This window comes from Oncorhynchus masou, unplaced genomic scaffold (genome assembly GCF_036934945.1).
Source record: "Oncorhynchus masou masou isolate Uvic2021 unplaced genomic scaffold, UVic_Omas_1.1 unplaced_scaffold_1980, whole genome shotgun sequence".
Classification (NCBI taxonomy): domain Eukaryota; kingdom Metazoa; phylum Chordata; class Actinopteri; order Salmoniformes; family Salmonidae; genus Oncorhynchus; species Oncorhynchus masou.
Genome location: NW_027008472.1, coordinates 5934 through 20426, shown reverse-complemented (window position 1 = coordinate 20426; position 14493 = coordinate 5934). Strand labels below are relative to the sequence as shown.

Sequence of the window (14493 nt, the reverse complement as noted above, 5' to 3'; positions counted from 1 at the left end):
AGGAGTTGTAGGGGTTTAATGGCAAGCCAACCGAAGAACAATATCCCAACCGTGAAGTTGGCACGGGGTGTGGCAGCATCATGTTGTGGGGGTGCTTGGGAGGAAGAGCTGCAGGAGGGACTGATATGTGCACTTCACAAAATAGAAAATTATGTGGACAATGATGCCAAGCATACTTCCAAAGTTGTGGCGAAATGGCTTAAGGACAACAAAGTCAAGGTATTGGGGTGGCCATCACAAAGCCCTGACCTCAAACCTATAGAACATTTGTGGGCAGAACTGAAAAAGAGTGTGCGAGCAAGGAGGCCTTCAAACCTGACTCAGTTACACCAGCTCTGTCAGTAGGAATGGGCCAAAATTCACCCAACTTATTGTGGAAAGCTTGTGGAAGGCTACCCAACACGTTTGACCCAAGTTAAACAATTTAAAAGCAAAGCTACCAAATACTAATTGAGTGTATGTGAACTTCTGACCCACTGGGAATGTGATGAAAGAAATTAAAGCTGAAATAAATCACTCTACTATTATTCTGACATTTCACATTCTTAAAATAAAGTGGCGATCCTAACTGACCAAAAACAGGGAGTTTTTACTAGGACTAAATGTCAGGAATTGTGAAAAACTGAGTTTAAATGTATTTGGCTAAGGTGTATGTAAACTTCCAACTTCAACTGTAGTTTCTCACTATGAGATAACTGTACAGAGGAAAGGGAGTGTTGTAGAATGTTATCCTCTCTTTACTTTACTGATCAGTGCGCACCTTGTCAGTTTTGGAATGTTTGTTTTGTTAGTTTCTACTGTAAAGACATTGCGATTACCTTAGGGTTGAATATCCTCTGTGACTGGGTGGTACTGCTTCCCTCTGCAGTTTTCTGTGGGAATGAGCTAGTAGACACAACAACATACTCTGAGTGTACAAAACATTAACGACACCTGCTCTTTTCATGACAAACTGACCAGGTGAATCCAGGTTAAAAGCTATGATCGTTAATAATGTCATTTTTGTGTGTTTATTATGGATCCCCATTTGCTTTCAGCAAAAAAACAAGAAACTGTGGTTGCAGTGGGCTAAGGAATGAAAACACTGGACACTGAAAAATTGGAAACATACTGCCTGGTCTGATGAATCCCTGTTCCTGCTGTTTCATGCTGATGGGAGGACTGGGGTTTGGAGGAAACCACGAGGACATACATCCAGTGGTGGAAAAAGTACCTAACTGTCATACTGAGTGAAAGTTATGAAACCTTAATAGAAAATTACTCAAGTGAAAGTCACCCATTAAAATACTCCTTGAGTAAAAGTATTTGGTTGTAAATACACTTAAGTATCAAAAGTAAAAGTATTAATAATTTCAAATTCCTGAAATTAAGCAAACCAGATGGCACAATTTTATTGTTTTTTTTATATTACAGATAGCCAGGGGCTCACTCCAACACTCAGACATCATTTACTAACAAAGCATTTGTGTTTAGTGAGTCTGCCAGATCAGAGGCAGTGGGGATGACCAGGGATGTTATCTTGACAAGTGTGTGAACTGGACCATTTTCTGTCCTGCTAATCATAAACAATGTTACAAGTACTTTTGGGTATCAGGGACAATGTATGGAGTAAAAAGTACATTTTCTTTAGGAATGTAGTGAAATAAAATTTGTCACCAATATAAATAGTAAAGTACAGATACCCCCCAAAAAACTACTAAAGTAGTTCTTTAAATAATGTTTATTTAAGTACTTTACACAACTGCCTGCATCCATGCCGTGTGTCAGCATTGCAGGGTGGTGGTGTGAAGGCGTTGGGGTGTGTTTTCAGGGCACACATTGGGCCCCTTGATAAAAGATCTGCAATGTTTGAATGACACAACGTTTTTGTCTTTTGAGCTTCTATTCATGAAATCTATGCAGCCTACTCAATCACTTTTTATAGCTACTGTTTACAGGCCTCCTGGGCCATATACAGCGTTCCTCACAGAGCTCCCTGAAGTCCTATCGGACCTTGTAGTCATAGCAGATAATATTCAAATTTTTGGTGACTTTAATATTCACATGGAAAAATCCACAGACCCACTCCAAAAGGCTTTCGGAGCCATCATCAACTCAGTGGGTTTTGTCCAACATGTCTCCGGACCTACTCACTGCCACAGTGATACTCTGGACCTAGTTTTGTCCCATGATATAAATGTTGTGGATCTTAATTTATATTTTTCCTCATAATCCTGGACTATTGGACCACCATTTTATTATGTTTGCAATCGCAACAAATAATCTGCTCAGACTCCAACCAAGAATCATCAAAAGCCGTGCAATAAATTCTCAGACAACACAAGGATTCCTTGATGTCCTTCCAGACTCCCTCTGTCTACCCAAGGACGTCAGAGGAAAAAAATCAGTTAACCACCTAACTGAGGATCTCAATTTAACCTTGCACAATAACCTAGATGCAGTCGCACCCCTAAAAACTAAAATAATTTGTCATAAGAAACTAGCTCCCTGGTATACAGAACATACCCGAGCTCTGAAGCAAGCTTCCAGAAAATTGTAACAGAAATGGCGCCACAACAAACTGGAAGTCTTCCAACAAGCTTGGAAAGACCGTACCGTGCAGTATCAAAGAGCCCTCACTGCTGCTCGGTCATCCTATTTTTCCAACTTAATTGAGGAAAATAAGAACAATCCAACATTTATTTTTGATACTGTCGCAAAGCTAACTAAAAAGCAACATTCCCCAAGAGAGGATGGCTTTCACTTCAGCAGTAATAAATTCATGAACTTCTTTGAGGAAAAGAACATGATCATTAGAAAGCAAATTACGGACTCCTCTTTAAATCGGCATATTCCTCCAAAGCTCGGTTGTCCAGAGTCTGCACAACTCTGCCAGGACCTAGGATCAAGGGAGACACTTAAGTGTTTTAGTACTATATCTTTTGACACAATGATGAAAAGAAGCATGGCCTCTAAACCTTCAAGCTTCATACTGGACCCTGTTCCAACTAAACTACTGAAAGAGCTGCTTCCTGTGCTTGGCCCTGCTATGTTGAACATAGTAAACGGCTCTCTATCCACGGGATGTTTACCAAACTCACTAAAAGTGGCAGTAATAAAGCCTCTCTTGAAAAAGCCAAACCTTGACCCAGAAAATATAAAAAACTATCAGCCTTTTTCGAATCTCCCATTCCTCTCAAAAAAAAATGAAAAAGCTGTTGTGCAGCAACTAACTGCCTTCCTGAAGACAAACAATGTATACGAAATGAAAGAAAGATATCAGTTTGTCTCTGTGGATGGTTTGTCCTCTGACAAATCAACTCTAAAGGTTCCGTTTTAGGACTACTATTGTTTTCACTATATATTTTACCTCTTGGGGATGTCATTCGAAAACATAATGTTAACTTTCACTGCTATGCGGATGACACACAGCTGTACATTTTGATGACACACGGTGAAGACCCAAAATTTCCCTCGCTAGAAGCCTGTGTTTCAGACATAAGGAAGTGGATGGCTGCAAACTTTCTACTTTTAAACTCGGACAAAACAGAGATGCTTGTTCTAGGTCCCAAGAAACAAAGAGATCTTCTGTTGAATCTGACAATTAATGTTGATGGTTGTACAGTCGTCTCAAATAAAACTGGGAAGGACCTCGGCGTTACTCTGGACCCTGATCTCTTTTTGACGAACATATCAAAACTGTTTCAATGACAGCTTTTTTCCATCTATGTAACATTGCAAAAACCAGAAATGTTCTGTCCAAAAAAGATGCAGAAAAATGAATCCATGCGTTTGCCACTTCTAGGTTAGACTACTGCAATGCTCTTACTTTCCAGCTATCCGGATAAAGCACTAAATAAACTTTAGTTGGTGCTAAATACGGCTGCTAGAATCCTGACTGAAACAAAACAAATTGATCATATTACTCCAGTGCTAGCCTCCCTACACTGGCTTCCTGTTGTTTAGGCAAGGGCTGATTTCAAGGTTTTACTGCTAACCTACAAAGCCTTACATGGGCTTGCTCCTACCTATTTTTCCGACTTGGTCCTGTCGTACATACCTACACGTACGCTATGGTCACAAGAAGCAGGCCTCCTAATTGTCCCTAGAATTTCTAAGCAAACAGCTGGAGGCAGGGCTTTCTCCTATAGAGCTCCATTTTTATGGAATGGTCTGCCTACCCATGTGAGAGATGCAGACTCAGTCTCAACCTTTAAACCTTTAAGTCTTTATTGAAGACTCATCTCTTCAGTAGGTCCTATGATTGAGTGTAATCTGGCCCAGGAGTGTGAAGGTGAACTGAAAGGCACTGGAGCAATGAACCGCCCTTGCTGTCTCTGCCTGGCCGGTTCCCCTCTCTCCACTGGGATTCTCTGCCTCTAACCCCATTACAGGGGCTGAGTCACTGGCTTACTGGTGCTCTTCCATGCCGTCTCTAGGAGGGGTGCGTCACTTGAGTCGGTTGAGTCACTGACATGGTCTTCCTGTCTGGGTTGGCGCCCACCCTTGGTTTGTGCTGTGGCGGAGATCTTTGTGGGCTATACTCTGCCTCGTCTTAGGATGGTTAGTTGGTGGTTGAATATATCCCTCTAGTGGTGTGGGGGCTGTGCTTTGGCAAAGTGGGTGGGGTTATATCCTTCCTGTTTGAGTATCTCTACCACACCTGCAGTCTCTAGAGGCATGGTCCACTGTGGCCCCATCCGATGATACCCCCGGACAGGGCCACAGTGTCTCCTGACCCCTCCTGTCTCAGCCTCCAGTATTTATGCTGCAGTAGTTTGTGTTGGGGGGCTAGGTTCAGTCTGTTATATCTGGAGTATTTCTCCTGTCTTATCCGGTGTCCTGTGTGAATTTAAGCATGCTCCCTTTAATTCTCTCTCTTTTCTTTCTTTCTTTCTTTCTTTCTTTCTTTCTTTCTTTCTTTCTTTCTTTCTTTCTTTCTTTCTTTCTTTCTCTCAGAAGACCTGAGCCATAGGACCCATGCCTCAGGGCTACCTGGTATGATGACTCCTTGCTGTCCCCAATCCACCTGGCCATGCTGCTGCTCCAGTTTCAACTGTTCTGTCTGCGCCTTTGGAACCCGTTCACCGGACGTGCTACCTGTCCCAGACCTGCTGTTTTCAACTCTCTAGAGACAGCAGGAGTGGTAGAGATACTCTCAATGATCGGCTATGAAAAGCCTTCTGAAATTTACTCCTGAGGTGCTGACCTGTCGCACCCTTGACAACTACTGTGATTATTATTATTTGACCATGTTGGTCATTTATGAACATTTGAACATCTTGGCCATGTTCTGTTATAATCTCCACCCAGCGCAGCCAGAAGAGGACTGGCTACCCCTCATAGCCTGGTTCCTCTCTAGGTGTCTTCCTAGGTTTTGGCCTTTCTAGGGAGTTTTTCCTAGCCACCGTGCTTCTACACCTGCATTGCGTGCTGTTTGGGGTTTTAGGCTGGGTCTCTGTACAGCACTTTGTGGCATCAGCTGTATTAAGGGCTTTATAAATACATTTGATGTGATCTTACATTCAGGACTTCAAGTTATAAAATAGTGAACTACTCCTTTAATAGAGTGGTAGGCTCTATGAAAGGGATGTTTCACCCCAAAACAATTATTGTAGTATTTTGTTCATGAGTACACTCCAATCCCGTTTTCAAGAACTTTCAGTACAAAGCAAAAAGTGTGATGGTGATGATAATGATATGAAAATGACAATTGCCTGTAATTTGCATCATCACACCTTTTGCTGTGTACTGCAGTGTACCCTAATCCTGGTCCTGGGGATCCATAGAGGTGTGCTTTTTTGTTTTTGCCCGAACACTCACACACTGGATTCAACTAAGCAACTCAAGCCTTTGAATTGAATAAGGTATGTGAGTACGAGGGCAAAAACACACATGTACACCCCTTGGGACCAGGATTGGGGAACACTGCTGTATTGAAAGTCCTCCATCTTCAGAACTTCACTGTTGACATGTAGACTTTTGGGATTGTATACAGGGTGATGAAACCAATGTGTACATTTGTAATTTGATTGAACTATCCCTTATGTTACAGTTCCTTTGGAGTTACATTTAGTTAGAGGTGCATTTGCTCTCAGCATGTGTTATAAATTAACATTCATTTATTTTATAAAGAAAACTGCTTTTGTCATCTCTTAAATGTTGTTTACCTTTGTACTTTAGTTTACGCCACTGAGGAAGCGGCGGCGGCATTAGTAGCATCTTCCGCCTTCTTGTGGCATGGGATAGGGCCATCCCAAGGATCCCGGAATGCACGGAAGGTTGTGTGGTAGTGGGGGAACAGGAAGTTCCCGGCAGGCGGGCACCAGTCTTCGGTTTAAAGAAAGCGCCAGAACTGTGCAGTCAAGAAGATAACCTTTGTGTCCGTTTCAATTTACTACTACAGGTATGTAATAACACGTTTAGACTTTCTAGTGTCGAAAGAACATGTCATACCATGCTAGGTAACAAATCCGTTAAGGTATTATCACGTTTTGGTAAAGGTTTGATGTGTAATTTCTGTGTCAAACTGAGTGAAGAACGTGGTAAACTATTTTACAAGTCACATAGCTCGAGACTTTGGCTTTGTCTGAGTGGATGTAAATATGTCACAAGGTAATTCCATAAAGAATCAATTTATTTGAGATTTCTTTGTTGCATGTTATTGGTTTTGTGTAAAATTGACGAGCTGGTAAAATGGCGGCCCCCACTCGGTCTGTTACTGTAATGTGAACCGGAAATACAATACTTTTAATTTAAATAATACAATGAAGACGCGGATGTTCAGGAAAATAGTAACAGTGCTGCCTAAAACAAACAGTAACCTTGCAATGTACTACATGGTTTTTGAGTCATTTTATGTGAATTTAGGAAATCTACTATAAAGTGCTCTTACGTTGTCCTTTGTGTCTAATGTGAATGAGTTCATGTTTTCAAATCACATTTTATTTGTCACAAGCGCCAAATACAACATGTATAGACCTTATAGTGAAATGCTTACTTACTACAGGCCCTTAACCAACAGTGCAGTTTTAAGAAAATACCTTAAAGGAAGAGAGAAGGATAATTAAAGAGCAGCACTAAATAACAAGAGCGGGTCAATGTGAGAGTCAATGTGCGGGGGGCACCGGTGTCGAGATAATTATGTATTTGTAGGTAGAGTTATTAAAGTGGTTATGCATAGATACAAGTAGTAGCACCGGTGGGTGGGTGCAAATAGTCGGGGTAGCTATTTGATTAGCTGTTCAGGAGTCTTATGGCTTGGGGGTTGAAGCTGTTTAGAAGCCTCTTGGCCCTAGACTAGGTGCTCCGGTACTGATTGCCGTGCGGTAGCAGAGAGAAGTCTATGACTTGGGTGGCTGGAGTCTGACAATTTCAGATTTTTTTTTTTCAGGGTTCGATTTTTAAGATAAAATGCTAATTTAGATTTGTTTATTTCACATCCATTAAGTAGATACTAAAATAACCTTCAACTCTTTTTCTTCAGCATGTCATGTCTGTTTTTGTTCTCTTACACCACTTTTGACATTATTCTTTGTATGACACTTTTAAAAAGTCTTGATAATTGCTAAATATTTAATGCACCTGTTTAAAAAGTCAAATACATGGAAACTATATACATTTAATGTACATAAGCCATTTGATACTTTCTTTACACAAAATACAGTCATCTCTAAGTATTGTGTCATTAACACCACGACAAGCAAATGACATGACAATAACCTTTTTTTTCAAAAAGTTTGTACTTGGTTACCATGGATACCATGGATATGAATAGTGACAGTGGAGCACATGGAAGTCATGGAGTCTATTTGGTCATTACCAAATAGGCTATAATTTCGTCAAATTATGTTAATTTTTGAAATTATGTGTATTTAGGATATATTGTATGCTAGCTGTTCAACTGGAGTTAGCATGCTAGAATCCCTGCTATTTATGACCAAATGTCATAAAATTGTTATTCCCACCACGTCATTACAACCACATAATGAACTGTGATGGTAAGGACAGAATCTGGTGGTAATGACTAAATGTTTTAGTTCATACATTTTTACTTGCTGTAAGACCTGAGAAGACAAATATGATCATGGTTCAGTTGAAATTACATGATGTATTATGTTAGGATGGTTGAGTGATTTTGAAGTCTATTCATGTGACTTACTATGGTAATTATTGGGTTTGGGTTAAATATCAACATTTAGACATGACAACTCACTATTACTGGGTTAGGGTTAAATATCAACATTTAGACATGACAACTCACTACGGAGTTACTGGGTTAGGGTTAAATATCAACATTTAGACATGACAACTCACTACCGAGTTACTGGGTTAGGGTTAAATATCAACATTTAGACATGACAACTCACTACTGAGTTACTGGGTTAGGGTTAAATATCAACATTTAGACATGACAACTCACTACCGAGTTACTGGGTTAGGGTTAAATATCAACATTTAGACATGACAACTCACTACAGAGTTACTGGGTTAGGGTTAAATATCAACATTTAGACATGACAACTCACTACAGAGTTACTGGGTTAGGGTTAAATATCAACATTTAGACATGACAACTCACTACTGAGTTACTGGGTTAGGGTTAAATATCAACATTTAGACATGACAACTCACTACTGAGTTCCAAACTGCCACTATCACAAGGGTTAGTAACTACCAAGGGTGAGAAATAATTCATTTCATGTAGTTCCAGAATCTTAACGCTCGAGCATACGATGACATTCTAGATGATTCTGTGCTTCCAGCTCTGTGGCAACAGTTTTGGGGAAGGCCCTTTCCTGTTTCAGCATGACAATGTACCCGTGCACAAAGCAAGATCCATGCAGAAGTGGTTTGTTGAGATCAGTGTGGAAGAACTTGAATGGCCCGCACATTGGCCTGACCCCATCGAACACCTTTGGGATGAATTGGAACAAATGGTCTGTTCTATACCTTCAATCAAATTAAACATGTACTACTGTGACATTAAAATGTTTCATGGTATTTTTCATCATTTGTTTTATATGAAATGTGATTTCCACCACACTCTCATTACCACAACGCGAAGTCATTACCATCATGGTACATATTTTTGTGGAAACGGTGAATTAATTTACAATTGATAGATGATTTTTCCCATATGTGAACCTTTTATACTTGTTCTTAAGATAATTTCTAAAGTAATGTGAAATATTAAGATTTTGATGTGGTAAATACACGTTTCTGATTATCATCAAGGCATACAGTGGGGCAAAAAGTATTTAGTCAGCCACCAATTGTGCAAGTTCTCCCACTTAAAAATATGAGAGAGGCCTGTAATTTTCATCATAGGTACACTTCAACTATGACAGACAAAATGAGGGAAAAAATCCAGAAAATCACATTGTAGGATTTAATGAATTTATTTACAAATTTTGGTGGAAAATAAGTATTTGAAATATTCATTGTTGCCCACCAGTGCACTCAGAAGAGGAAAAAAATGATACAATGCAGTCTAACAACATCTCAAACAGCACAATGTGATTCACTGTAGAAGCACTGGTCCTCTTACATTTTAATTCCAGGTTGCATATTATAATATTTAAGGGCATATCAGATGGTCTGTTCTGACCATAACAGTCACACCAAGCACAGGGTTGGTTGGTATAAGATTGAAATGGGTAAATAATGTACCTCGTAGTTACTTAGCCTGATAAGTCGCTCTGGATAAGAGCGTCTGCCAAATGACTTAAATGTAAATGTAATGTAACATATCACTCCCAAAAGACATAAGCAGAAATGTAGCAGCCTATACACCTAATCATTAGTGATCTGACATGCTGTACTACATGGAGACTGTAGGCTACTAACAGCAGCAGTTACATAGTCTAGTTTACTATGGTCCTGTCCCTCTGACCAGGATAAACAAAGTGGTAATGTTGTTTATTGTATATACAGTATTTCACTTCAAACAGTTTTTCATTTAATTATACACAAGAGAGAAAAAAAATGTATGAACAAACATTATTTCTCATTACATTCTTGACAATTAGTGGATGCTCTTATCCAGAGAGATTTACAAGACAAATAAGGGTACAGGACAAATAAGGGTTAATTGGCTTGTTCAAGGGCACAATGACAGATTTTTACACCAAGTCGGCTCGGGATTCAAACAAGCAACCTTTCAGTTACTGGAATAACACTCTTAACCGCTAGGCTACCTGCCACCAGATGAATTAACTTCAATACAGTCTTTCAAATACATTCATCATCAATGACTACAATAATGAATCAAGTATTAAAGACAATTTAATAAACAAGTAGTAGATTCATAGTCTGTTAATCATTAAACAAAAGTTTAGTAATAAAATAATACACCCATACCAATGCTAAAAACTGACCACCCCATCTTTATCTGATATACACCGTGTACAAAACATTAGGAACACCTTCAAAATATTGAGTTGCACCCCCCTTTGTCCTCAGAACATCTTCAATTCATCAGTGCATAGACTGTCCAAGGTGTCAACTCCGAATAGCTCGTTCCATCTCCTCCCACAGTAAGCTGAATTCCCTGTCATGTTCTTGGAATCATTCCTGGGCAAACCTTGTGGCATAATCCTGCTGAAGAAAACAACTTGCAGATGGATAAACTGCTGCCATGAAGGGAGGCACCTGATTGGCAATGATGTTTAGATATCCTGTGACATTCAAACATTGCTCAACTTTTATCAAGAGGCCCAATGTGTGCCCTGAAAACACACCACCAGCCTGTAATGCTGACACACGGCATGGATGCATGCAGTGGTGTAAAGTACTGAAGCAAAAATTATTTAAAGATCTACTTTAGTTGTATCTGTACTTTACTATTTATATATTTTTTTGTTTTTTTAATTTCACCCCTTTTTTCAGAATAATTTCTTTAAATAACAAATTGAGCAGTTTTTTGGGCGTATCTGTACTTTATTATTTATTTGTTGACAACTTTTACTTCACTACATTCCGAAAGAAAATAATGTACTTTTTACTCCATACATTTTCCCTGACACCCAAAATACCCTTGACATTTTTTATGACTAGCAGGACAGGAAATGGTCCAATTCACACACTAAAAGACAACATCCCTGGTCATCCCCACTGCCTCTGATCTGGCGGACTCACTAAACACAAATGCTTCGTTTGTAAATGATGTCTGAGTGTTGGAGTCTGCCCCTGGCTATCCGTACTATATATATTTTTTAAAGACAAATGTGCCGTCTGGTTTGCTTAATTGAAGGAATTTGAAATTATTCATACTTTTACTTTTGATACTTAAGTATATTTACAACCAAATACTTTTACTTAAGTAGTATTTTAATGGGTGACTCACTTTCACTTGAGTCATTTTATATTAAGGTATCATTACTTTTACTCAAGTATGACAGTTAGGTACTTTTTCCACCATTTCCTCCCATCAGTATGAAACAGCAGGAACAGGGATTCATCAGACCAGGCAGTATGTTTCCAATTTTCCAGTGTCCAGTGTTTTCATTCCTTAGCCCACCTGGGTTCACCTGGTCAGTCTGTCATGGAAAGAGCAGGTGTCCTTAATGTTTTGTACACCCAGTGCATGTTGTGTCTACTAGCTCAATCCCACAGAAAACTGCAGAGTGAAGCAGTACCACTCAGTTAACCATCAGACTCCACTGTGAGAAGCCTCACAAAGGATATTCAACCTTAAGGGCAAATCCAAGGTCAGCTCAATATCTTGACAGTAGATGCTAACAAAACTCACCAAAACTGTCAAGGTGTACACTGATCAGTAAAGACAGGCTAATATTCTATAATGCTCCATTCCCTCTGAACAGTTCTCTCACAGTGAGAAACAACAGGATTACAAGAGTGTTCTACGCTTTCTTCATTTGATTGAATTCAACGTTGCCAATTATTTAATGACATAAGAATTAAGTGGTGTCTAATATTAGCTGGTCTGAGAGAACTGATGAGACTTCTCTCCTTTATGTATACATTGGTGTCTTTTTAAATGGCCCAATCTGTAGAATCTCTTCTCACAGTCAGTGCAGTGATAAGGCTTTTCTCCTGTGTGTAAACGTTGATGTTGTTTTAAGTTGCACAGTAGAGAGAAACTCGCCGGACAGTCAGAGCAGGAGTAAGGCTTCTCTCCTGTGTGTATACTTTCATGTCGTTTTAAGTGGCACAGTACAGAGAAACTCGCCGCACAGTCAGAGCAGATGTAAGGCTTCTCTCCTGTGTGTGTTCTCTGATGAACTTTTAGCCTAGTTGATGTCGTGAAGCATTTTACACAATCAGAGCAGGAGTAAGGCTTCTCTCCTGTGTGTGTTCTTTTATGAACTTTTAGCTCAGTTGATGTTGTGAAGCATTTTACACAGTCAGAGCAGGAGTAAGGCTTCTCTCCTGTATGTATATGTTTATGTGTTTTTAAGTGGCCCAGTCGAGAGACACTCTTTCCACAGTCAGAGCAGGAGTAAGGCTTCTCTCCGGTATGTATATGTTGGTGTCTTTTTAAGTGGCCCAGTAGAGAGAAACTCTTTCCACAGTCAGAGCAGGAGTAAGGCTTCTCTCCTGTGTGTATACGTTCATGTCGTTTTAAGTTGCACAGTAGAGAGAAACTCGCCTTACAGTCAGAGCAGGAGTAAAGCTTCTCTCCTGTGTGTATACGTTCATGTCGTTTTAAGTTGCGCAGTAGAGAGAAACTCGCCTTACAGTCAGAGCAGATGTAAGGCTTCTCTCCTGTGTGTGTTCTCTGATGAACTGTCAGAGCCTTGGATGTCGTGAAATTCTTCCCACCGTCAGTATAGGAATAACGATTCTCTCCTGTGTGTATTTTTAGGTGTACTTTTAGCTTTGATAGAAATGGGAAAATCTCCTCACAATGTGGGCAGGGGTAAGACCTCTTAGCTCTGTGAGCTTCCTGCTGTTCCTCTCTGGATGTAGAGAATGTCTCAACATGGTCTCCTGTGTGAACAACATCAGAAGAACCAGTCAGTTGATGTGATATACATGTCAATCACATGTATTTTATGTAGCCCTTATTACATCAGAAGTTGTCACAAAGTGCTTTACAGAAACCCAGCCTCAATCCCCAAAGAGCAAGCAACGCAGATGTAGAAACAAAGTGGCCACGAAAAAACTCCCCAGCAAGCAGGAACCTAGGAAGAAACATAGAGAGGAACCAGGCTCAAATGGGTGGCCAGTCCTCTTCTGGCCGTACCGGGAGACATTCATATTAGTAGACTGCACAAAAGGAAAGGGAACAGAACTATTCTAAAAGTGGGTAAAAGCCATATTATCCTCCAATCACTATCAAAGGGTTAGTAACCAGGCTGTATCACATCTGGCCATGATTGGGACTCCAGATATCCCAGGGAATAAAACAAATGCTGGCAATACTGGTGTCAAACCATGCAAGTAGGAGTAGCATGAAGTAACATTATCTTCTCATTGAAACAGTTCATCATGAAACAGTTCTACTGCAACTTTTCATACAGTTGGAAGTCGGAACGAACAATTAACTTAGTTAGAACCTGCTCTTACCATGAGAAAAAGATTTCCCAATCTTCTCCTCCTCTTCTTCATCTTTAATGTTGACATTCAGCTCCAGTGTTTGACTGCAGTCTTCCAGCTTCACTGATGCCATCTCTGGATCCTGCAGTGCAAACTGGGCTCCACTGTCACAATCAGGACCCAGTGACTGTGGGTTTGGACTCAGTGTGGAAGGAGAGAGGCAGGCTGGGTTTGTCCTCACTGTTGATGTTACCGGACTCAGACTTAATTGTAGTGGTCCTGTAGTAACAATGAGAAACAGACAAAAAGTTATTGTCTTGACTGTTCCGGCACTCTCTTTACTCTCTATTAAAATATATTTGATTTTTTTCTTGTGCAATGATCTAATTCAGTGCTTAACTTGGACTGAAATAGTTTGATACTCATTTTAGGTGGTGGGGTACTGTTTATATTTAGATGCAGGAGCTCCACAATACTGTTGAGGTAATATTCTATAAGAGGAACATCAGCTCAAGCAGTAGAACATTGAGGTGCTGGTACTCAGCTCCAGTGAGCTCCTGTCCATCTCATTTCAATAGATGGGTAGGTAAGCATTGACAACAAAACAAGAATTCATTCAAATTAGACAAAGTACACGCTACACAACGTAACTAAACTTAACCTATAGTAGACTTCTTGGATTTAAATAAATTAATAAACGACTCAAAAACCATTTAGTACAAGGTTGCAGTATGTTTCAGGCAGCACTATGTACGATTTTCCTGAATAACCTTGTCTTCACTGTATTATTTAAATCAAAAACCAATTGTATTTCCCATTCACACCATATTAACATTTATAGACAAAGATAGAAACTGAATGTGTCTGAATATTAGTACACATGTAGGAAACTGATCATCATTGCATTCAGCTTCAAAACAGTAGTGCGACCATGAAATTGCCTCTCTTTGACGCAGACAGAGTGGGCGCCGCCATTTTCCCAGCTCGTGAATTTTACACAAAACCAATAGC

The 14493-nt window shown here is 39.9% G+C and overlaps 1 protein-coding gene across 1 annotated transcript; it reads right to left on the bottom strand.

The window, feature by feature from the left end:
* Positions 1-9384: 9384 nt before the first annotated feature.
* Positions 9385-14040, bottom strand: LOC135532668 (gastrula zinc finger protein XlCGF17.1-like). The gene is made up of 2 exons (XM_064960139.1): positions 13513-14040; positions 9385-12933 (listed from the first exon to the last, which is right to left on the bottom strand). The coding sequence occupies exons 1-2, from the start codon at positions 13613-13615 to the stop codon at positions 11918-11920; spliced, it is 1119 nt and encodes a 372-aa protein (XP_064816211.1). The 5' UTR covers positions 13616-14040; the 3' UTR covers positions 9385-11917.
* Between the last annotated feature and the right edge of the window lie 453 nt (positions 14041-14493).